Source organism: Manis javanica, chromosome 18, assembly GCF_040802235.1.
Source record: "Manis javanica isolate MJ-LG chromosome 18, MJ_LKY, whole genome shotgun sequence".
Lineage (NCBI taxonomy): Eukaryota > Metazoa > Chordata > Mammalia > Pholidota > Manidae > Manis > Manis javanica.
In genome coordinates this window covers 5243869-5266366 of record NC_133173.1, presented here as the reverse complement: position 1 = coordinate 5266366, position 22498 = coordinate 5243869, and the positions used below count along the sequence as shown (strand labels likewise).

At 50.4% G+C, this 22498-nt stretch overlaps 3 protein-coding genes across 5 annotated transcripts in view; 1 reads left to right on the top strand and 2 right to left on the bottom strand.

The window, feature by feature from the left end:
* Positions 1 to 1778: 1778 nt before the first annotated feature.
* MRPL46 (mitochondrial ribosomal protein L46) lies at positions 1779 to 9117 on the bottom strand. Its single transcript, XM_017668472.3, has 4 exons — positions 8854 to 9117; positions 7451 to 7637; positions 6503 to 6676; positions 1779 to 2162 (listed from the first exon to the last, which is right to left on the bottom strand). Exons 1-4 carry the CDS (start codon positions 9079 to 9081, stop codon positions 1912 to 1914), a joined length of 840 nt encoding a protein of 279 aa, XP_017523961.3. The 5' UTR covers positions 9082 to 9117; the 3' UTR covers positions 1779 to 1911.
* A 256-nt stretch (positions 9118 to 9373) lies between these two features.
* On the top strand, positions 9374 to 19261 carry MRPS11 (mitochondrial ribosomal protein S11). 2 transcript variants are annotated; one of them, XM_017668473.3, is made up of 6 exons: positions 9374 to 9532; positions 9653 to 9772; positions 14449 to 14547; positions 16754 to 16883; positions 18130 to 18195; positions 18907 to 19261. In XM_017668473.3, the coding sequence occupies exons 1-6, from the start codon at positions 9468 to 9470 to the stop codon at positions 19012 to 19014; spliced, it is 588 nt and encodes a 195-aa protein (XP_017523962.1). In that variant the 5' UTR covers positions 9374 to 9467; the 3' UTR covers positions 19015 to 19261. The 2 variants fall into 2 exon arrangements, with proteins under 2 accessions (XP_017523962.1, XP_073083354.1); XM_073227253.1 differs by lacking the exon at positions 18907 to 19261 and adding an exon at positions 18337 to 18573.
* DET1 (DET1 partner of COP1 E3 ubiquitin ligase) overlaps positions 11598 to 22498 on the bottom strand; it is a 57952-nt gene continuing 47051 nt past the window's right edge. The window contains exons 5-6 of one of the 2 annotated variants that reach the window (XR_012127223.1): positions 19495 to 22256; positions 12006 to 12139 (exon numbers count right to left, since the gene is read on the bottom strand). Coding sequence is in view for 1 of the 2 variants with exons in the window: in XM_017668470.3 (XP_017523959.1) it covers positions 11890 to 12139 (250 nt within the window). In the remaining variant the exon portion in view is untranslated. Of the gene's footprint in view, positions 12140 to 19494; positions 22257 to 22498 lie in introns of both variants that reach the window. The other variant, XM_017668470.3, reaches the window with a different exon arrangement.

The following is a 22498-nucleotide window of genomic DNA, read 5'->3' as shown; positions in this document are numbered from 1 at the left end:
GTTCCAAGGACTCCCTCTCCCTGGGTTCAATTAATTTGCTAAAACAGCTCACAGAACTCGGAGAAATACTTTACTTACCAGACTGCTGGTCTGTTTTAAAGGTTGTAACTCACCAACAGCCAGAGTGAAGAGATGCAGACTGCAGGTCTGGGGCAGGGCGCAGGGCCTCCGCGCCCTCTGCGCACTCGCCGTCCCCACTCTCCCCGTGTTCACCAACCTGGAGGTCCTTTGGGTTTTACGGAGGCTTCATTACCCAGGCGCGGCTGATGACCTCATTGGCCACCTGGTGGCTGACCTCCGGCCCCTCCCCTCCCAGGTCAGGGGGCGGGGCGGAAGGCCGTACACCTTACAGTCACTTGGTTGGCTCCCGTGGCAGCCAGCCCCAAACCTTAGGCTGTCAAATGACTTTCTAAAAGTCACCTCATTAACAAGACAAGACACCTCGATGGAACTCCGCCCGGGAAATCCCATGGGTTTAGGAGCTCCGTGTCAGGAAAAGGGACAGACACCCTACTAGGTATTTCTTATTACAAACCACGAGATCAGTCATGAAAGGTCGCCAGCCCACGCTGGTGATTCCTTACCTTCCAGGGCAGTACAGGTACCCGAGGCAAATACGCAGTGAAGTTCACACACCACCCACTGCAGACCCTGCGGAGAAACGCCCTCCCAGCCACACACGGCCCGCACCCTCCGCTACTCCTCAGGCCGCACCCGAGGGTGCCTCCTGCGCACGCACTGGAGCCCCAGCGAGGGGACAGCTCCCCCCAGTGATGGGGGGGAGGCACACGCAGGCCGTAGAAGGGGAGGCGGGAGTTTCAGGCCTAGGCAGCGCAATCTTGATCTCGGAAAGCAATTTCCCTGACCCTGCTGGGTAAGAACACGTGCCTACATCTGACGCGGAAACAGACATCCATCCCACTTGACAAGCCTGCGTCAGGCAGGTCAGTCGGTCCAACCCGGACGCTGCCAGCTGAGAGGAGAGGACACCGGTAACAGGGACAGACCCCGGGGCTGCAGCCTTGCTCCGGACACCCCTCTCCCGGGCAGAGGCCTGCCTGCGACCCTCCCACACTTCCACTCGTTCTGCCAATGTTCAGGGCGCCTTCCCCGTACCAGGCCCTGGGACCTGCGGTGCCTCAAGCCACACCGAGAGGGGTCGGGGCAGGGGCAGGGGGCCGGCGGTCTCCTGCACCGTCGGTGATGCGCAGTAAGGCTCTCGGCGGAGTCACACCAGCCCTGACCGCCCCATTTGGCAAGTGGAGACGACAGGCCGGCCTGCTCCTGTCACATGCCGGACTCCGATTGAGACGTGATTAAATTCCATGTAAGTACAAAATGCTTTTCAAAAAGTGAAAGGAAAGGAAGGAAGAATTAAAGTAGTAAATAAAAACAAAACAAAGAGAGGGAAAGAAAAAAGGAATGAGAAAGAGGAAAAAAAAGAAAACAGAAAATCAGGAAAGAATCATTTCCTCAGCTAGATCGATACACTTTCCCATCAAGTAGAAAGGGACAGAAAAACAAAACAGAAAACAGCTAAAAAACTGCACAGAACCAGTTTCTCCCACGGGCCGAGAGGCTTCCTCAGAACCCCAGGCTCTCAGAAGTCGATCCAGCTCCTTGGGTTCTTTCCTCCCGGGCCAGGAAGCCAGCCGATTCCCTGGGGGGAACGCAAGGCTCACGTCCCAGCTTGGAACAAACGGGGAGCACCGGGAGCGGGCTCCCTGCTCAGAGGGAGGAGCCGGGGGTCCTCAGAGGACAAACAGCCGAGACCCACACAAGGACAAACTCGTTTATTTCTCAGAATTCAGTTTGCTGCTTGATACCCTGCAAAGACGGGGCAACGGCACGATGTCCCTGCGGGCCCAGCGGCAGGCCTGCCCGGGCATCGCCCCCAGGCAGCCCAGTCCCTCAGAGGTCCAAGAGAAATCTCCTGACCTGGGCCAGGTATTTGGGCTTCAAGTAGTCACCCAGCTCCTCCTTACTGACCCACACGTGACGGCCCTGCTTCCCGGCCTGCGAAAAGTCTCCGGTGAGCAGCAGGGCTTTGAAGAAGAAAACTTTGGCCCCGAGGCTCCTCTCTGTCCGCACTGCCTGGGGGAACTTGAACTTGTAGTGGCCACAGGGTGCATTTCCCAGGAACTTGGCCTCCATGTTGTTCTCTGAGGAAGGGGGGAGAACAGAAGTGGAAGATGAGGACACACGCACCTGTGGACTCGGCTCTCTGAGAGCGATTTCCGGCACGAGGGTAAGCGATCCGCTCCGGATGGTGTCCGGGAGGGCACAGGAGGGTCGTTCCTGAAGAGCCTCTCCACCCCCCATCCAAACACTCCTTGCCCAGGGGCTCCAGACTGCCCGGGTCCATTCTGTGTGTCAGGCCACCGCCTTCAGGTGAAGTCAGCCACGCAATTCAAACGCCACCACATGCGGGTAGACCACTGAGCCTCTAGACTGAGCCCCGTCTCCTCTGCGGCTGGACCCAGACGCTCGGTATCTGCAAAGCAGAGCTCATCAACCTTTTAAAGGGTGTGTCACGTGGAAAGCACAGAAAGGACCTGATTTGACTTTTGTAGGGTGAAAACATCATAACCAAAGTTAAAAGACAAAGACAGATGGATAAAAAATATCTGCCGTCTGCAACAAAGACTCAATAATCCCAACCCAGCATTTCTAAGGATAGGGAAATGATGGATTAGTCACTAAAAGGCACCTGGGGAACTGGCTAGCTACAGAGGAAAAACAAAGCTATTCCCAACTCGGTCCTCACATCGAAACTGATACCATACACATCAAAGATGTAACAACAGGAGCAAATTTTTCATAAAAGGTTTGTTCACTCTGGATGGTGGTTTCACAGATGTCTTAATATTTTCCGAATTGTTCTGTATTCTTAGAGAAAAGAAACAGTAAGAGTAGTAGAAAAAATGTAGGAAGCTTAATCATTTTTGAGGGGGGAAGGCCTAGCCAAGACACGAAATTCAAAAATCCAAACAAGAAAAGACATTATTCATCTACAAAAAATTTATATTATTTCTGCAAGGAAAAATGTAGCATGAAAAAGACAAAGACAAAATGACAAAACTAGGAAAAATATTTGCAAAAGATTCAACCAAATAATAACATCTTAAGGTAGGGCCAAGTACTTGGAAATCAATGAGGAAAATCATCAAATCTAATAGAAAAACAAAACAAGCACATGAACAATCTTTTTAATAATTAAAGAAAAAGCCACTACAACATATTTTTACTGACATTCAAAACCTTTGAGCTGTCCACTGCTTGTCAAGGGCAAGGGAAAAAGGGTAACATGTACTGTGCGGGTATAAATGTAATCAGGTCAAGAAGTAAAAAAAAACAGTTCACTGCAAACACAAGCAAAGAATCTGAACCGTTTGTGGAAGAAATACAAATAGCCAATAACATACAAAAGACAGTCGATCTCAGTAGCAATCAGGAAAATGCCAATCCAAAAGAGATCACTTTCCGGATAGGCAAAAATTTTAGAGAGACTATTTCATATGCTGGTGAGGTCTAGACAAACAGGCACCTGTCTACCACTCCTAAGAATGTCAAATGTTAAATACCTGCTGCCGGAAAACCGGGCAGGACCTATCAAAAACTTGAATGTGTCTACCATTGACTGCTATTGCACCCCTAAAAATTCCAGCTTGCAGAAATGCTGGGCAAGTGTGGTGCCAATGGGGAGGAAAAGAACGGACACTGACTGTCTATTCTTTCATATTGCTTGAGCTTTTCTTTGCCATTTCAATTATTTTATAATATTTGGCATTTTAATGAATTTTCAGTAAGTCAATGTATTTTATTTTATATGCACCTATTATATACATCTTTCATGTATTTCCTTTCCCATTTATTACATGTTAAAAGGGGATGTTAAGAGGAGGAAAGCACAGTGCTGAGAGGTGAGACTCCTCCCTACCTAGAAGGCAGGAGAAGGCTCCCCACAGAAAGTATAATGTACAAGCTCAACTTAGAAACGGAGCGGTCAGACCAGGGAGGAGCAACGCACTCCAGTTAGAAACCAACAGGCCTCAAAACATGGATCTGTGACAAGACCCCCTTCTTCAAGGAAGGCAAAAGGTTTGCTAGGTCAGAACGCAGAATTCACTTTAATGCGCTCAAGACAGACTGATGAGCTTGGGACCAGAGCAAAGAGGACCTGTAAGCTCCGCTTGAAGTCTGAACTTTTATGGGAAACCTTAAAAGAATTCTAGGCAGAGAAGGGACGAGGGACCTGTGTTTTAAAAAGCTCATCCTGGCAGTACTGAAGGGTGGACACAAAATCCAAGGGGAACTTACTTGGACTCCCGGATCCGGGGGAACAGTTCTCAACCACTGTGGTTTTGCTGCCCAGGTAGTACTAGCCAATGTCTAAGGACACGTCCGGCTGCCACTCTAAGGGGCGCGGGGATGGGCCAGTGCTCCCGGCAGGTAGTGGACAGAGGCCAGCGATGCAGCTCAGTACCCTATAATGCACAGAATGGCCCCCACAATGAGTTATTTGGCCCCAAATGTGCCAAACTGAGACCTCTGGCATACTGAGAAGAGAAAGAGGCCCCGCTAGAGTTATAGGAATAAAGGGGAGTATTTAGGACAGACCAGGTAGGACTCAAGCACGACAGACATCAGGATAAGGTCAAGGATACTCGAAGGTTTCCAGCTGGTGAATGGGCAGGCGGCAGTGCCAATAGAAGGCTTCAAGGATAAGAAGAGAAGAAGGCAGAGAGAACGGTAGGCACATAAATTCTGAAAGAACGGAATTTAAACATCTCCAAGGGGGAGAGGGAGACACAGGGACGGCGCCCACCCACCCCCATCCCGGGAGGGTATTTCATGAGGCCCCCTGACGCGTGTTCAACTGGATATGCTTCTCGCTCAGGCTAACGTTGGCACAGAGAGTCTGCGTGCTCTTCCACTGGCTGCCCCCTGTGCTGGGCCCTGGCACGGAACCTAAACGACAGCCTCAGCAGCTGCATCAAGAATGACACAGGTTGTCAAATACTGAACAGCCAAGGCTTCTTCCTCAGAGTGATACCAGACAGCCAAGAAATGAAATGTCTCCTCGTTTTCAAAGAGACACTCAAAATTCAAAGTCAATCTTAGAAGGCAACAGATTACCTAGAAATACAGGTTCTGAAAGACAGAATATATCTTCAGGATCTGAAATATAGGCGGAGGAGGGAATCAAGTGTGACAAACCATATTCTAGATATGACAGAACTAAAGCTACTTCACACCCTTTAAGTGCTTAGCACGCTGACGGTGCATTTTTGAAAAGGGGCAGCTGTGCAGAAAATCAGGAAAAGGTCTGTCCTATGTAGATGCAAAAGAAAACCCATTCCCCCAAGGTACACAGATTACAGTGATCAAAAGTGTGGGAAAAGGGAAAACCGAACAGCAAATCCTGATCATCTTTATGACAGGAAACTACAAACAATAAATAATTAACACTTCCGGTGGGGTAAAATGTGAGAAACATTTTAATGTAAATACTCATCAGCAGTATTCTGCCTGATCTAATCACGTCATTGGTGTTCCAAACGGGTACAGAAGCACCCCTGAAAGGGAGGCGCGTAGGGCCTATAAAGCCGCAGGAGCCACCACGGCCCCACCCCGGGGTCATCAGGGATCTTACAACCGCGGGCCCAAAAGAAGACCTGCAAAGTCAAACAGGTAAAGAACTCGAATCATCTATCCTTAGCGAGTGTACAAAACTGCAGAAACCTAGAGACGAACGTTTGTACTTTACTGGGAAGATAAGTTTAACCGAGCAGAGGTGGAAGCCTCTATTCTTCAGGTATGAGAGCAGTTGTTAAATCCATGGAAACGCATGGAAACTAAGCAGGGCGACTAAGCAACAGCTGGTCCGTTCAAACAAAGGCCTGGGAGGGAGCAGGCACTGCGCCCAAACTCCTGAGTCTCCGGAGAAGAGGTGAACGCCAGCCAAGATGATTCACTGGATCAGCCGATGAGTTTGCAAACCTCCCCAGGCTTAAAACAAGTATTTGATGAGTCTTTATGAAGAAAGGAGCCAGTGACGGAAACATCCTGCTCAAAACCTGTTGATGCACCTCCTACTTTACCTCCAGAAAAAGATGCAGCCACGGGGATATTATTATTTAGAGAACAAAACAGCGAATTTTAGCGGGAGGGGGGGATTCAACCCCTACAAAGAATAGGAAAAAATAAAGCAAATACCTTTTCCAAGTCAAAGAAAGAAACGTTTTTCTTCTGCCAACAATAAACCTAATGTGCCATTATGAAAGATAAAGAAATAGAAGAAATAAAATTTAAATAAAACTTAAAAATCTCAGGGAAACAAAGATGGACTCTCACCTGATTAAAGATGTTTTCTAGTTGAAATTGTTATAAATATCAAATTCTCCATTAACCACCCACCTCCTACCCTTAAAGCTATCCTCACAGTCAGCCTGAATCTCCAGTGACTCTGGTGGGGTAGAGAGGAAGGCGGAGAATTCACCTGACAATGTGGCCAGGATCCGCTCAGCTGTTCCTCGGAGGGTCTCCCCGGGCTGCCACTCCGCCTGGGGAAGCATCCAAACATCCTCATCTCCAAGCTTCTCTTTGACCAACAGAACAAGGTTCCTGTCTAGCTGCCGGTGCAGCGAGGTTCTGTCATTCTTTTCATCAGCTTCTGTGCAGAAAAGGGGGTCAGAGGAGACAAGATGTGACCAGCCAGAACAAAGGAAGTCAGAGCTCCACAGTCTTCCCTTAAGGCACAACCACAAGCCTGGCCCTCAAAGGAATTATCATCAAATTGCCACCCTAACCCATGTCTCTAACTCTCACCTCTTTCAGGGTAGAGTCTCACAATCTGGAGGAAACTAAAATGTAAGAGGAGGAGACCAAAAGCTGAATTTTTCCTTTGAAGAGCAAAACGTAAGGTACTTGGAGCCTTTGGAAAAGAAGCGATACCCACGCTGAATCAAACGGTGCTGCCCTGGTGATTTTGGCACTGTTACTAACTTAATTAGCCCCCACCTTGTCTGTGCTTCAGGCTTCATCTGTGAAACCAGGATAAGAGAACTAAGTACCCTGCTTTAGGAGGGACTGCAGGTAAAATACAGGAGACTCGTGGAAAACGCTTCATTTCCCTCCCTCTCCGTCCCAAACTGGGAGTAAGGCGCAGATAATGTTCATAAAGTTTAACAGAGAGAAAAGGATATCCTAACACCCTTGCCTCCTACTCAAAAATAACACAGGCCTTTAAAAAATGTGATTAGGATAGATGTGAAGGACACAGAGAAGAATTTATCTTTCTCTCACGTGGAAGAAGTTTTGTCATTTTAAAGTATTTGTCACTTTAAAACACAAAGCAGGGGCTGAGCAACTAACCTTTGGTTGGACCGGAATACCCTCCCCCACCGCACTTGTCCTTCCTTCTCGTTGGCCTGAAGAGACCACAAACCTGTTACGCGGGCTCCGGGTTTGAACTGCAGGAATTTCTGTTCCCACGCATCTTCCAAGTCCTGCACCAGCAGTATGTTCTGTTCGTCGTCTTCATCGCCGAAGTCAGCTTTCCTCTTTGCCAGTTGCTGGGCTTCATCCAACGCACGAAGCTCGTGGTCTGAATACAGGCTCCTCTCTATCTCGATCTGGGAAAATTGGAAGGGCAAAAATCTCCTCAATCTGGGAATACTAAAGAGACAAAAAAAAACAAACAAACGCAGAATGAAACAGAGATTTAGCACACTTGACAGACTCAGAAGTTTCCCACCCAACACAATACATACAATCAAAACAGCACAGAGAAAACAGAAAGAAAAAGGTCACCTGAACTTTGGGCTTGAGTCCATCTGCTTAACTGTTAGAATGACTGGAGGACAGGGGCAGGCACTGCCTATCCACTTACCATGCTCCAGTTACTTCGGTCTTGGGTCAGAATCTCACTCACCATGGACTTCCCTGCCTCAGGGGGTTCACAAATGCTGTTCCTTCTTCCTAGAATTTTCCCTCATGTTCTGCTGGGAGTTTCCTACTCATCCTTCAGATCTCAATTTAAATATTACTTTCTTAGATATTGCTTGACGCTCCCCCTAATATCAAATTAGATGTCCCTGCTAAACCCTCTTTTAGTCCCCTACTTTTTCCTTTACAACACTTAACAGTATCTGCCATTATACAGTCATGTGATTATCTGGTTATTAACTGGGCCCCCTTTACTAGACTGAAAGACCGAGAACCAGAGCTGCCTATGTCTGTCTTACCAATGCATCCCCAGAACTTAGCACATGTCTGTAGACAGGAGGTGCTAAATGATTATTTGTAAAGTGGTTAATAAAATATTTGCAGAGTGAATTAATAAGTCAAGTAAAAAAAGCACTTAGGTGAAGTCATACCTCTCAGCAGTAGAGACAAAAACATCTCAGGTTCTGGAGAAACATAACATTGTTCAGGCACTATGGGGATTTAAGACCCTCACAGCCACTACACCGTTTTTGCCCAGAGTACAAGCATCTTACAGAGATGTGCCCACTGCCTTCTCACCTATCACATCCTTTTCAAACTGTCAACTACCTACCTATGACAGGGACTGAGTTATCTGTTCACCGCCGCATCCTAGAATGCTGAGTGTCTCCAGAGTTACCTAAGATGACAATAACTGGTGAATGAAAACAAACCCTTCTTTCTGTAACACCTACCCATTTAGTAAGATCGGTATCATTTTGCAGATAAATGAAGTGCAGAGAGGTGAGGTGACTTTCCCAATGTCAGACATGCTAATTGGTGCCGGAGTCGGGACCAAACCCAGGCCCGCGTGCCTCTGTCCCCAAAGGCGCCCTGCAGCCACCACCCGCACTTCAGTCCTACCTGCTCTAGTAGAGCCGCCATCTCTTCCTGCAACGGCGTCAGCGGCTTCGAGACCAACGGTGGCCGCTGCAGGCACAACGCGCCCAACAGGCGCCATGGGGACCCGCTGCCCAGGGATGCGGCCGCGAGGGCCAGGCTGCGAGAAGCCAGGCTCCCGCCCCGGGGCCTCTCGAACCGCCGCCAGCCCCTCGCCACCCCAAACAGGGTGCGCCTCACGGGCGCCGCCATCTTCCTGCCCTCCCACCGTGCACGGGGGCTCCCAGCGAGGTCGTGGGCCAATCCCGTGTTCCCACAAGGCAGCGCGGGAGCGACCTGAAGGCAGGGGCTCTGGCTGCAGCCTGTTAGCACGAACCATTCCGACATGGAGGGGTGAGCGAAGGTCTCGTTAGAAGAAGACTAGGGAAGCTGGAGGAAATTTCCAGTTAACACTGGCAACGACAGTTATTATAAAGCACTTAAATGTGAATAAAAATCTCGAATGGGCCCTACCAGAAAGAATCAGATACCTTTTCCTCTGCAGCCTCCCCCCAAGTGCTCGTGGTGCTGGCGCCGCTCCAGCTTCGCCCGGCTCTGCGGTCGCCGCGGACGGGAACCGATTGGGGCCAATTCAAGCCATGCAGTTTGTAAGGAACGCAGGGTCGCGGGTTCTGCGGTCATGGGCTTGGCCGCCGCCGACCAGGTACGAACGGTTAACCACTCCGAGCCCGCGGCCACCCCCGGGGTGCGTTCCTGCCCCATGAGCCGCCTGGACTCCGGTGGCCGTTAAGCCCGGACCCAACCGAGCTTTCCTTCCCTGCAGGGTCGTGGCCGGGGCGCCGGGTCCCGCCGTGCACACCGGCGCCCAGCAACTGCAAGACGCGGCGGCCAAGCCGGAAGTTGAGCAGGCGGCGGCTCAGAATCTGAGCCGGGGCAGCTTCAGGTGAGGGCCCGCTAGGTCCTGCCCTCGGGAGACCGGCAGCCCCCTCCGGTGTCCGAGACCCAGTGCCTTCCTAACTCCGTCACCTGCCATCTGTAGGACCTTCTATAAATTAATCTCTGAACCCCAGCTTTCTCATGATAAAAGGGAAATAATGCCGAAAACATCTCATTCAAATGAAATGAGATTTGGCACAGAGTGGGTGCTCAGTGAACATTCTATGAATGAGTACGTGCGGAGGTGTATATATAGTGAATATACTTTATTTCCTCGCTGAGAGGGGGATCACGTCAGACTAACAACGTTTCCCCGGCCTCGGATACAGAATGGGATGGGTCGGGGGCACCCTGTGATATAGATAATAGTGCGCTTTTTAGAGTTGGGCTAAGGACCAGGGTGGTTTTTGTGCTCAGCCCTGTGGACTGGCATCTTGCTTTCCATCGGTACCACCGCCTCTGCGTGCTAATTGCCCTTCACATCCATTTAACGTTCACTGAGAACCTGCTTGGTTGCCAGGCACCGTGCTAGATGCTGGGAATACAAATAAAAGATCATCCGTGCCGCAAGTAGTTCCTAGTCTTGGAGGGAAGGTAAACACGCGGACGTTTTCACCATGATCTCATCAATAGCATACTGGAGGGAAGAACTGGTTGCTTGCAAGTATGAAAGCATGAGTGTCTGACTCCTCAGGAAAGAAGGGGAGACTTCAGAAAGATAAATGGGGAGCTAAGGGCGGAACTGAATGGGAGTTCAGCTGAGCAAGATGAAAGGGATCAAGTGTGTGTCTGATGGCAGATGAGGCCAGCGAGACAAGAAGAAATCAGAATGCTGAGGGTGTTACGTGTACTCCTGGTGCTTTTACACTGTTCCCACCGTAGGCGGTCGGGAGCCGCTGCAGCAGTTTAAGCCATGATTCTGTTGTGGTCATTCAGCAATGTTAGGCACTGTTCCGGGTGCTGGGGACACATCAATGACCGAACACAAAAAGCCCCGCCCCCATAGACTTACATTCTAGTGAACAGTGGACAGTATAAAGAAAACAAGTAAAACGTGAGAGTATGACGGATGGTGAGAGTGTATAGGGTTTACGAGGAAAGGCAAGAAGGTCGATGTGGAGTAAGGAGTAAAAGCAGGCGGTGGGGGTGAGAGGCGCAGCAACGGCCTATACGGCCTTGTAGGCCATCACGAGGACTTCAGCTTTTACTCTGAGATGAGAATTTTGAACAGAGGGTTGAAATGATGTCGCATTTTCAGAGCCTTACATTTTAGAGTCCCTTTGGCTGATGTGTTGATAATGAGCAAGGACAGAAGCTGGGAGAAGTCTTCTAAGCAGTTAGAAGACTACTGAAATAACCCAGGCAAGAAATGATGGCGGCTTGGACCAGGGGGACAGCTCAGGGGGTAAAATAAATGGACTGATATGTTTAGGAAGGGGAACCAAGAGAACTGCTTAAGGTAAGGTGTGAGGAAAGGAGAGGAGTGAAGGAGCACCCCAAAGTTTTTGGCCTAAGCACCCGGAAAGGTGGAGCTGTCATTTACTAAGATGGAGAAGACTCCAGGAGTTTGGTTTCATCTGAGATGTTTAACATCCCGGTGGAGAGACAATGTAGGCTTTTAGAAATGGAGTGCAGGGACAGAGCTGGGCTAGAGATGTACCTTTGGAAGACTATCACAGATGATGTTGAACACCATGAGACGACTGAAGATCATCTAGGAAGAGAAGAGGTCCAAGGACTGACCCTTGGAGCCCTCTGACATTTAGGAACTTGGGAAATGAGGAAGAACCAGCCAAAGAAACAAGGAACCTCCAGAGAGGTAGTTTGAAATCCTGGAGAGATTCTTTTTTAATGTGGTTCGGGACAGAGAGATCAGCTGTGTCAGGTGCTGCTGATAACGTAAGTCAATACGCTGATGACAGGATTGCTCACTGGGTTGTGAGTTAGTTAATGACCTTGACTAGAGCATTTTTGTGGAGCCATAGGACTGAAGGCTGATTGGAGCGGGTTCCAGGAGAAGAGAAGACAGGAAGAAACAGCAAATATAGTCAGCTCTTTAAGGGGGAATAGAGAAGTGGGCAGTAGCTCAAGGAGGCTTTGGGATCTAGAGGTTTTTGTTTGTTTTTAGGTTGGGGAAATTAGAGCATTTTTTGTTGATGGGAATGGTGTGGTACAGCAGGCAGGAATGTCAGTGCTGGAGCCGGGGCATTGCTGGAGGTCTGTCCTTGCGGCTGGCACACAAGTGGAGCAGCATAACAGGAGTGAGGGCAAGGACTCTGGGCACAGGTGTTTGGTGGTGGGAGCTAGAAGGAATTCTGATGGCTTCCATTTCTCTGTGAAGGTCATCAGCTGGCAGTGAGGAAGCAGACAGGAGCTGGAGGTTTGAAGAGACAAAAGAAGGTATTAAGTAGTCATCCAGGAGACCAGAAGGGTAATTGAACTGGGCATATGCTGTATGATTGCCAGTGCTGAGGGTCCACTTGATGTTAGAAGTCATTAAAGTAAGGCAGTAGTTCTCAGCTGAGGGCAGTTTTATCTCCAAGGGGACTTTCAGCCATGTCTGAAGACATTTTGATCGTCACAACCTGGGGAACAATATCTCGTGGGTAGAGGTCGGGGATGTTCAAACGCCCCTCAGTGTACATGGCAGCCCCTACAACAAAGAATTATCTTGCCCAAATGTCAGTAGTGCTGAGGTTGAGAAACCGTGATATGTAGAGAGACCAGTTGGCATTGCTGTGTATTTGTCTCTAGCTGACTGTGCAGATGCGTGGTCAGGCTCAGAGTGGCTGGAGAGGTGGATTTAACCAGATTCAGGGGTTTGCCAGGAGGGGGCAGAATGAAGTAATAGGGGGCAGAGAATTGAGGGTGTATGGCTGGGAGCAATTGTAATGACTACGCATGGAATTCGCTCCAGGTCAGGAGCGAAGTGGGGAGAGTGAAGGTGGCAGGATTAGCGGATGGAGGGTTTCCTGGAATGAGGGTACTACTGGGGGTGCACAGGTGACGGCCTGGGTGTGATACGGTGATGATAAGGGCCAGGTGTGCTCACGGGACTAAGTAGCAAGGGTAGGGTAGAGGACACAGGATCACTGGAGAAAAGGAGGTCAAGACACAGAAGCCAAGGAGTTGGAAGGATCCCACTGAAATCATATATGTAATTATGATGGGAATAGTGAGCCGAGAGCTATAATGTTTGCATTTTTCTCCATTTATTTGCATTAAAAAAAAACAAACTCTGGCTGCAATTGGAGAACAGGCTGAAGACCATGAGAAAGGGCCTGCTCTGTCTGGGAGCAGAGTTGCAGCTTAGCCAGCCCAGGTTCCAGCCACTGCCACATTTGCATCAAGGTCAGTTTGGGTTGGTTTTGCCCAGAGGTCAGCAAATTCTCATGCCGGAAGTGCTCACAGCAGAAGTCAGCCCCCATCTTCAGACCCTCCCCGGGAGGGAACAGCAACTGTTTTCAGCCCTCTGTGGCCATTCAGAAGCAGTGCCGGTCCCTTTCTTTGTTTCCCTGGTGTAAGGGTGGCTATGAAGAGGCAAGTGCCCCAAAGCTTTGTCTCTCCTCTCTCTGGGTGAACCACTTGTTCATCTGTACACTGGACCCGGGAGGTGTAAAGGCCTGATCTTGTCCATGCCTTCCGTTAAATGCTTCAAGCTCCAAAGCTTCCCTAGTTCAAAAAATCTTGCTGCATATAAGAAGCATTACACTGGGATGTTCAGACCTCAGTAGGCTTTAGTTTTTCAGCCCCCTAGTCAATAGGGGAAATTACCAATGGGGAAATGATGGTGTTTTACACATTAACGTCCTCTCAGAGCCTGGTCCACGTCAGCACGTAGGCTGAGAAGTCAGCAACCTGCTGAGGTGCTAAACCATCTCTAAAGGCCTCACAGGAAAGGATATACTTGTGACTCTTGAATGCCCCTGTGTGATTGTTTTGTTTTTTTTGAAAACAAGCATAGAATGGAGGATCAGTGGTCTAAGGTAAGGATCGGCAAACGGCCCTTACCCAAGTTTGGCCAGTTGGCTGTTTTTTTGCAAATAAAGTTTCATTAGAACATAGTCGCAGCCATTAATTTCCTCTTAATCTATTTTCTGTTTTTGCACCACAGTGGCAAAGTTGAGTAGTTGCAACACAAACTTCACGGCCAGCAAAGCCTAATATTTACTGTCTGACCCTTTACAGAAAAAGTTTGCTGACCTCTAGTCTAAGGTATATTGGATTTTTAAAATAATAATATTATAAGTATTATTTACATTATTCTGTCTTTTTTTATATAAAGTAGAGAGTCATCTGTGGCTGATGAAACAAAGGTTTGAGTTTATTTTTTAAATTGGAGAAAGAGTAGCCTGTAGGGGATTAAAAAGAGTGATCAGATTATATACTAAAAGGGACAAGGGAAAGGGGATTAAATTCTCTCTTGTCCTAGAAGAAAATCATTAGGAAAGTCAAGTCTACAACTCAAGAAATAGCCGTTCAAGCAGAACGTCCACAGAGGGCGGGAGCGCCTGACGGAAGGGCGGGGGGCAGCACCTCGGGAGCCCGTTGGGGCGGAGAACTGCTGTCGTGCATTATGAGTTCATCTGTACTGTTTGATTTTTTTTTAAACCATGTGATGACTTTTTTTTAATTTAAAAAACATGAGGACAATTTTACGTGAAGTATTTCCTCTAATTGCAGCATCTACCCTCCAGTCCCAGGACAGGAGAGCTCTCTGCAGTGGGCAGGAAAGAAATTTGAGGAGATCCCGATCGCACACATTAAAGCGTCCTACAACAAGTAAGCGGGCAGCAGGGCAACCCTGGCTGGTGCGGAGGGTAGGGGAGCCAAGGCGGGCCCTGGGCGCCCTGCTTGGAGTGGAAGTCGGGGCGCCAGTCCTACGTGCAGGTGCAGGGTCACCCAGGCCCCTCCTCCTCGTTTTAGGAAACCACCTCTGTCTTTATGAGGATTATTCAGATCTCATGAAAATCTGAGCTAGGTTGGGCATGTCGTATTGATAAGATTTCCCTGCTTTCCTCGGGAGCAGTATTTCCTGGTTCTGCTCAAGAGTTGGAGAGACTGTGTTTTAAGGGCAGAAGGTCCCTGCATGAAGGTACTGAGTGTCCCTGAGCACTGGGGGACAGGGTGTGGGTGATACATGAATAAGGTGAGAGAGATGGCTTAGGAATGTATGAGTTATTAACAATCTAACCAAGATGTACACCTTCCAGGAAGTGTTGACCCTTTGGACTCATCTGGGGCCGCTGTGCGTTGACCTCTAACCTCCCAGGACTAAACGGGAATGGTGACAGATTTAACATGACAAGACTAGTGTTCTGTGCGGTTTACAGACAGGTGCCGAGGGAATTCCTGACTGTGTTGGCATTGGAAGCCTTGCCGATACTGGTGACAACTTTGAAGGCAGCCCCCTCTTGGAGAAGGACCAGTATTTGCTGGTAGCCTGCCCATGAAGCAGTGCAGAGAGGAACCGAGACTACTGGTGGTCACGGAGAGTGTGGGCGGGTTCCACAGTGTCCCTTTCAGCACGCGTCTGATGGGCTCAGATGAGAGCAGCTGCATGTCCTTTTCTGCCCCTTTCAGGCTAGTAAGGACAGAGGGTAACTCGCCCTGTTTATGCGTTGGTTGAAGTCGCTGTGACCTACCCTGGAGACCACTGTTGTGGTTTTTTTCAGGGACCAGCAATTCTCTTAGTTTCTGTTCAGTGTAGGACCCGCAGGGAGCTCTGGTAGGGGCCAGTGGCAGCCGTAGCCCGGCCAGAAGCAGGAGGCAAGCCCAGGGTGCCTCCAGCAGGCCATGCACAGCTGCCCCCCGACTCCTCTTTAGGGAGCCCTCAGACCAGAACACAGGACAGTGGCGGCTAAGGGGGAAATGGAAAGCACATCTAAGGACTTCTTCAAGTTATTCTTAGTTTTCATTTAACTTGTAAAGTTAGAAATGATCAGAAAAAAGTTTTTACTTATTAAAAAAAATTTGATCGTGGGTTAGTGTGGCATAGCATTAAAATTATACAATATAGTCATATTGCTAACTTTTTTTAGGTATGCTAATGGTTTTGTGGGATATGTTTAAAGAGTCCTTATCATTTAGACAAATATACTGAAATATTTACAGATGAAATGATGGGTTTGGAATTTGCTTCAAAATAATCCTTCAGTGGGAAAAAGGGGGTGGAAACAGCGTTCATCGCTGAAACTACACTGGACACGAATTAGTAATTGTTGAGGCTGGGTAATGGGCCCATGGGAGTCTGTAAACTATTATATTCACTTTTGTGTTTATTTGAAACTCTCCCTATTGAAAAGACTTTTAAAAATTATTTGATGTGAAATATCTATTTCTTAGGTGGGAAAAGGCAGACAAGGACATCAAATCTAATTTAAACACTAGAAGGAAAACTGGCCTCCCTTCTTCTGGACGACATTTAACCACCCTCAGAGTATATACCTGCCTTAGTCAGCTCCGGCTTCTGTGTAACAGAACACTACAGGCCGCGTGGCCTCAACAACAGACATTTATTTCCCACGGTTCTGGAGGCTGGAGGCCCGAGATCAGGGCACAGCACAGTCAGGTCCTGGGGAGAGCTTTGCCAGGCTGCTGGCGGCCAGCATCTCACTGTCCTCACACAGTGGAAGGGATGAGAGGGCACACTGGGTCCCTTTTATAAGGCCACTAATCCCATTCATAAGGGATCCCAGAGGCCCCATCTCCAAATACCATCACCTTAGGGATTAGGGTGTCAACATATGAACTGGGGGGCACAAACCTTCAGTCCGTAACAGAGCTCTCTTTAGACTGTATGGCCTGTCCGCTTTGATGCAGTTTGGGGGCTGATTCTGACCTTCCATATAGGAGGCCTAAAAACCTTCATCTGATAAAGTGAAAGCAGCTTTTTTCTCCCTCCTGGGGGCTTGTGAGGGCATAGGTGAGCACAGCCCCGATGCCCTGAAGAGTCACTGTATCCCGTCTGCCTCCCCCGCTTGCCCAGCACACAGATCCAGGTAGTCTCTGCCGCTCACGAGCCCCTTTCCCGTGCTTCCTGCGGCACGGAGGGGTTTCGGAACGCCAAGAAGGGCACCGCCATCGCAGCGCAGACAGCCGGCATCGCTGCCGCGGCGGTGAGTACAGCTCTGCCTGGCCCTCCGCAGTGCCCTCTGCTTTCTGCGAGGCCGATCACTGCGGTGGCAGGTCTCCCACACTGGCCATTCAGCCCCAGTGGGGTCCCCATTGACCAGTTTCTGTTAGGTGCCCTAACACTGGTGTGGTTTGCAGAGGTCTGTGAGGGAGGTTTCTCCTTTCTCTCTCCATTTGAGCAGAAGTGAAACACGTGTCACTTATTCTAAAAAAGGCAAAGGGCTGAAGACTTACAAGGTCTCCTCAATTTAAGACCAGTGGGGTGGCAGCTGGTGATGGTAACCTACCTGGGGAAGATGTGGTATGGTAAGGACTCGCATGCAAGACCAGCCCAAGGGTGGACTGTTGCAGACCTTTCTAGAAGCAAACTGGCCGTGTGCTGCCATTGGTATATTTATCGAACATTACCTTACGCCAGACACTTGATATTCATTATCTTAAATCCTCAGAAGACCCTCAGTAGTACCCACACTTTTAAGAGGCAGTTGATATTGTGTGCATCTTGCTCAGAGCCGTGCAGCCAGCTCGGTTCCCTGAACTGAACATACTGGCCTGGGACTAGCCTGCACACGGCCTCCTGCAGCCCAGGCCCTAAAAGGTTCACTCTGCCAAAGCAGGAGTATTTCCTGAAGGAAAACCTCAGCCTTCAAACAAAGCTTAGTGCCCAAGAATGTCAGCTGCTATGTATCAACAATCATCAGACACACTAAATGTCCACCAACTGGACAGAAATGGCAGCAGTAACAGTGGCTTCTGCATGGTGGGTTGAGTGAGTTGTGTGTTTTCCAGGCTTTCCCTAATGAACTGCCTTTATAATGAAGAAAGAAAAATTTAACTATAATTGAAGATGTAAAATGATAACACTTTTTAAGTGGGTTTTTAGGCTCAGCCCTCAAGTCCAGGGTACCTCATCATGGCCTGAAATTCTGCCATTTACCTACCTGGGAAAAATCTGAGCAATACTTAGAAACCTCCATGAGGTGGCAGTGATGTCCTGGGCTAAAAAGGACCAGAGCCGACTGACTAGGGCTTGACGAGCTCTGTGCTCTCTGCTGGTGTCTGTCCTGCTCTGCGGCCATCTGTCCCCTCGTCCTTCCCTGTCTTCTGAGTGTTTCCAGAAGCAGGTGCCTTCTTCCTGGACCTCACAGCCCCGCTGCCCCGGGCGGCAGGAGCACGAGCGCGGGATGTAGTCTCTCTGTGGGACGCTGACCACTTGCTGTTTCTCTCCAGAAAGCCGCGGGGAAGGGCGTCACCCACGTCCGAGTTGTGGTGAAAGGCCTGGGGCCGGGGCGCTTGGTAAGTGACCAGGGTTCTCCGCATGCATGGGCCGCTTCAGTGGGGGGGGGGCTTGGGAACAGTGTGAGGAGGTGGGAGGACCTGGCGTGGGTTTCCAGTATAGCCCAAAGTTTCTTTCTGTTGTTCTTCTAATCCACCAAGCTTCTCAAAGTCCTGATCGCTCAGTGTGATTCATCCGACTCTTACTGAGTGCCTACTGTGTGCCAGGCTCCGGGAATAGAAACACTGTCCCCAGGGACATCACAGATGATCCCTCAGTACAGACCAGTGAGCACATGGGAAAGCTTGTGCCCAGGGTACTGGGAGCCCATTGCGAATGATCTGGAAGGTGTCCCCAAAGAGGTGCTATCTCCATGTGGACAGAAGTATTAAGAGGTGGGGGGTGTTGGGAGGGGCCATACCAGACACAGGAAACTACAAAAGTGGAATGCATAAGGTATGTTAAGGTTTGTCAGTAGTCTTTGCTCTTAGATTGTAAAACACAAGGTGGGACATGGCACTGCACCTGGAAGAGGGGACAGCACCGGGACTCAGTTAGGGGTTTGTTTGGGAGACCTTTGTGAGAGAACAGGATTGGGGCTGTAGCTCTCAGAGCCAGGGAGCCTCGCTACCCTCCTCCCCACCCCACCCGGCCCTCTCAGGCCCCCTCTGAACACACCGGGTCGTCATTTCTGGGACCCTGTTATTCTACTGCTCCTCTGTTCCTTCCAGTCTGCTATCAAAGGACTGACCATGGGGGGCCTGGAGGTGATCTCAATCACAGACAACACCCCCATCCCCCACAACGGCTGCCGCCCTCGGAAGGCACGGAGGCTGTGATGGGAAGGAAGCCCACACCCGAACCTGGCCTGCAGCGCACACCCTGCCAACCTCTCCAAAGGCCACTTGTCGGGGCCCTCCCGGCAGCAAGGTGCACCCGCCCTATATGGGGTGGCTTTCGCTTGTTCCTCTGACTAGAGGGCAGTGTGCCGGCAAGGGACACCGGTGAGCTCCAGGCGCAGCTGTGGCCCCGACTCCAGCCATTGGCACTGCCTCTGCTCTGAAAAATAAAAATCTCTCTGCCATTTGTATTAGTTCATGAGTTTTTTTGCTTCCAGAGTTGCAAAAGAGATTATGAACTGAGGTTAGAACCTAGACGAAAGGGTGGAAAGGTAGATGTGAGCTGCGGTTCACACACCTCCAGCTTTGATTTTGGATATTTCCATTTTATCTCCTTAAGCAGGTTTCCGGAGCTCCACATGCCAACTTTTCTTACTAACTTGTAATTTGGCCCCAAAATGAGAACTTTTTGCCACCTACCTCTGGAGTATTCCGATAGTGGAAGATTTCAGTGTTGGCAGGCATATTTGAAGTTAGTTCTGACAGTATGGGAGAATTGGCCTGAATTGTGGACAGTCAGAGATTGCCTTCAGGAAAGTCATCTTTTGCACACTCCACAGGCCTCCGCAGTCCCAAGCCCCACGATTCAGCAACCCGAAAGGGCGGTACAGTAGAGTGGTATAAAATAGGATTCTGTAGAAAATAGGGTGGGTGGAGGGCTGGGCACGAGCACAGCCCAAATGGAGAAGGTGCAGGAAGGCGAGTTGGTGTGGAGCCCGGATGTGCTGCCAAGTGGGCCCGGCCTGGGAACCCTAGGCGAGACTGCTCATTTGTTGGGGCTCTGGGGTCCCTGGATACCACACAGGCCAAAGGCGAAGGCTCTGGAGGCCCGGCAGGAGAGACGCGTCCTTAGAGGGCCAAGGGTGAGCACCTCACCAGGAGATGAGCGGCACACGTGCAACAAAAGCCGCACTCCCCTGAGCCGAGGCTGCGGGAGGGGCCTCCTGGCCACAGAGGGGAAGGCGCCACCCCTGTGCCCACCAGCTGACCGATGTAATTCCCTGAACTCAGTGCGGTTAATCCACAGCTGCCTCTAAATAGGCTGTGGTATTACAGGCTAGAGAAGTGGGAAAGCCCGTGACCTGGGCAGGAATCTGGAAGGAAAATGCCGCCTGCCTTCTCTCCCGTCCTTAGCAGGACCTCTGAAGGCTAACCTGTGACTGGTAGCCTGCGCACCCAGGGAGCTAAAGCTGCTGCCCTAAGGGGTTCACACTGTTTCACCATAAAAACTGCATGTAAGCGTGGTGCATAAAAGACACAGGCCTCTTGAAAACTGCTTTGTGAACTGATAACGGTTTGATTCAGGTGGACAAAGGGCCTGGAGCAAGTAGGCAGTTTCATCAGCCAGGGCCCAGCAAGAAACAGGGTTCAAAAGGACTAAAAGGAGTTGAAGGCTCTCAGAGGCACAGAGTTAAGGGAATGACACACTGCAGCAGCCGAGGCCCAGCAGCCGGCAAGGCTGGGGGAGGGACAGTCCCCCGAGGCTGTCAGGAGCCCCGGCCTGGCTGCTCCCACCTTCTGATCAGCTGCGGCCCCCGGCGGCTGAGCTCAGTGAGAAGCAAGAAGGCAAGGCGGCGGGGCTGTGTGGGCCTCGGAGGGTCGGCCTCCCGAGCCGAGGAAGGGTGAGCACGGCGGGTCTGTCATTGCTGAAGTGACACCCTCCGTACACTGTCATTTTAGAAAGCATTACTCACAAGAGGACTTTGAAAAGGAAGACACTGCCCAGGGCAGCCTAAAACTGTAGACTGGATACCGGGGACCCCAAGGTCCAACTGTCTTGGGCCCAGGCATAGATGCTTGGCACAACCACCAGGAGCCAGCTGGGGAGGGCCACCAGCGTCAAGGTGCCCTGGACAGGGCACGCTGCTTGGTTCTGGGCTCTCAGTGCACACCAGGCTCTGAGGCCCCTGAAACCTGTGCCCTCTTGAACTGTTATTAGTCTCTTCTCAGTAAGTCCTGGCCTCTCAAAGACTAGCCCCCTAGGGAAACAGGCACGGTTGCTGAAGGCTGGCCAAGTAAGGCAGTTACCATCTGCCTAAAATGCCAGGCTGCCAGTCCCCGCTGCTCAAGCCCTTCTCGGCAGCAGACGTCTCAGTCCTGAGGATACAGGCGAGCCATGTGCTTGCACGTCCCCAGGGCTGGGGGAGGCAGAGACTCGTTTTGGGTCCCGAGTATCTGCACCAACAGAGTACTGGTATCGGGTTGTGCTTCCTGGGTGCATCTGCTTCTACCCAAAACTGGTAGCGTGGGACTGGCTGTGGAAGGGAATCCTCTCCTCTGCTCCCCTGTGCAGGCAGGAAGACATACAGTGTCTTCCGTTTCTCTCTCAGCCACAGTCATCAGCCAGCACGGAGATGTACTGTCACTGCCAAAACAAGCTGTTCAACGCTGGAGTGCCTGGGAGCCGGCAGAACATCACTCGGTGCTTTAGGAGGAACTATACTCCAGTCGCCTCTGCCAACACCTGGCTCTGAAAGGCCATGGAAAACAAAGGGCATAGATAACTTCCCCCTGGGCTCCTTTATTCTTTTTCTCCATTCATTGTTTCCTCTTCTGGATAGAAGACACATTGCCTTTTAAATCTGAGTTTTAACAGCCCAAAGTGATGGAGCGGCCACTGCCAAAGAGGAAACTGTTCGTTCAGCCAAACTTAGCAAACGGGTCATTGCACAGACACGCTGGGCTCTGGGGGAATGGATACGGCACTGCCAACACTGGCCCCGGGCTCGGGCGAGGGAAGCTAGACGGGCGTGTAGCTGAATTAGAAGTCCCATAAGAGGCACGGGTGTTTCTGGTGTTTGAGTGGAAGCAAGAGCCCCTCAGTTTAAAGGATAGGAGGGAAGGCTTTGTGGAGAAGGCCAGCAAGACGCCCCACATGGCCCTGTGGGGTCCCTAGGACGACACGCAAAGCAGCGCAGCCCCAGGCTGCAGGGGCTGCCCACTGGGTGCGGCTCAGCTGGCAGCTGGGGCTCCTCGCTCAGCCCGGAGGAAGAATGGAAGCACAAGCTAACCAAACATCAAGGGAAAAGGAAGGAGTCACAGGCTTTACGGTCACAATGAGAATAGAGAGTAGGTTCAACGTGACAGACGAAGAGAGATGGGCGTGGAGACAGCTGCCGTCAGGAAGGAGCCTCAGAGTTAGTTCGGAGTGATACAGGCGGTGAAGGTAGGTGTGCAGGCACCTAAAACAGAATGGGAATAAGAGTCACTGAGGTTTAAGTCAAGAAACTATGAGAAGTGGACAAAGAAAGCATCTTGATGCTGAAACCCCCACCTCGGTGGCAGGGAGGGGACAGAGAAGTTGTTGGAAAGAGTGGGGGCCCCCAAGCAGCATGGTCCAGAGTGCAGGAGCATAGGGGGTTAGGAAGAGGGGGGATAGATAAACCCCAAAGGAGGAGGGCGGCTGAGGGGAGGCAGTAGACTG

Bases quoted from the DNA above. Each gene is read 5' to 3' on its own strand.
- MRPL46 (XM_017668472.3), bottom strand. From the start codon at position 9,081: ATGGCGGCGCCCGTGAGGCGCACCCTGTTTGGGGTGGCGAGGGGCTGG. The intron at 7,638-8,853 runs GTAGGACTGAAG...CAATTTTCCCAG, and splicing joins TGGCGGCTCTACTAGAGCAG to ATCGAGATAGAGAGGAGCCT. The intron at 6,677-7,450 runs GTTTGTGGTCTC...TTTTCTGCACAG, and splicing joins ACCCGGAGCCCGCGTAACAG to AAGCTGATGAAAAGAATGAC.
- MRPS11 (XM_017668473.3), top strand. From the start codon at position 9,468: ATGCAGTTTGTAAGGAACGCAGGGTCGCGGGTTCTGCGGTCATGGGCT. The intron at 9,773-14,448 runs GTGAGGGCCCGC...CTCTAATTGCAG, and splicing joins CTGAGCCGGGGCAGCTTCAG to CATCTACCCTCCAGTCCCAG. The intron at 16,884-18,129 runs GTGAGTACAGCT...GTTTCTCTCCAG, and splicing joins CCGGCATCGCTGCCGCGGCG to AAAGCCGCGGGGAAGGGCGT.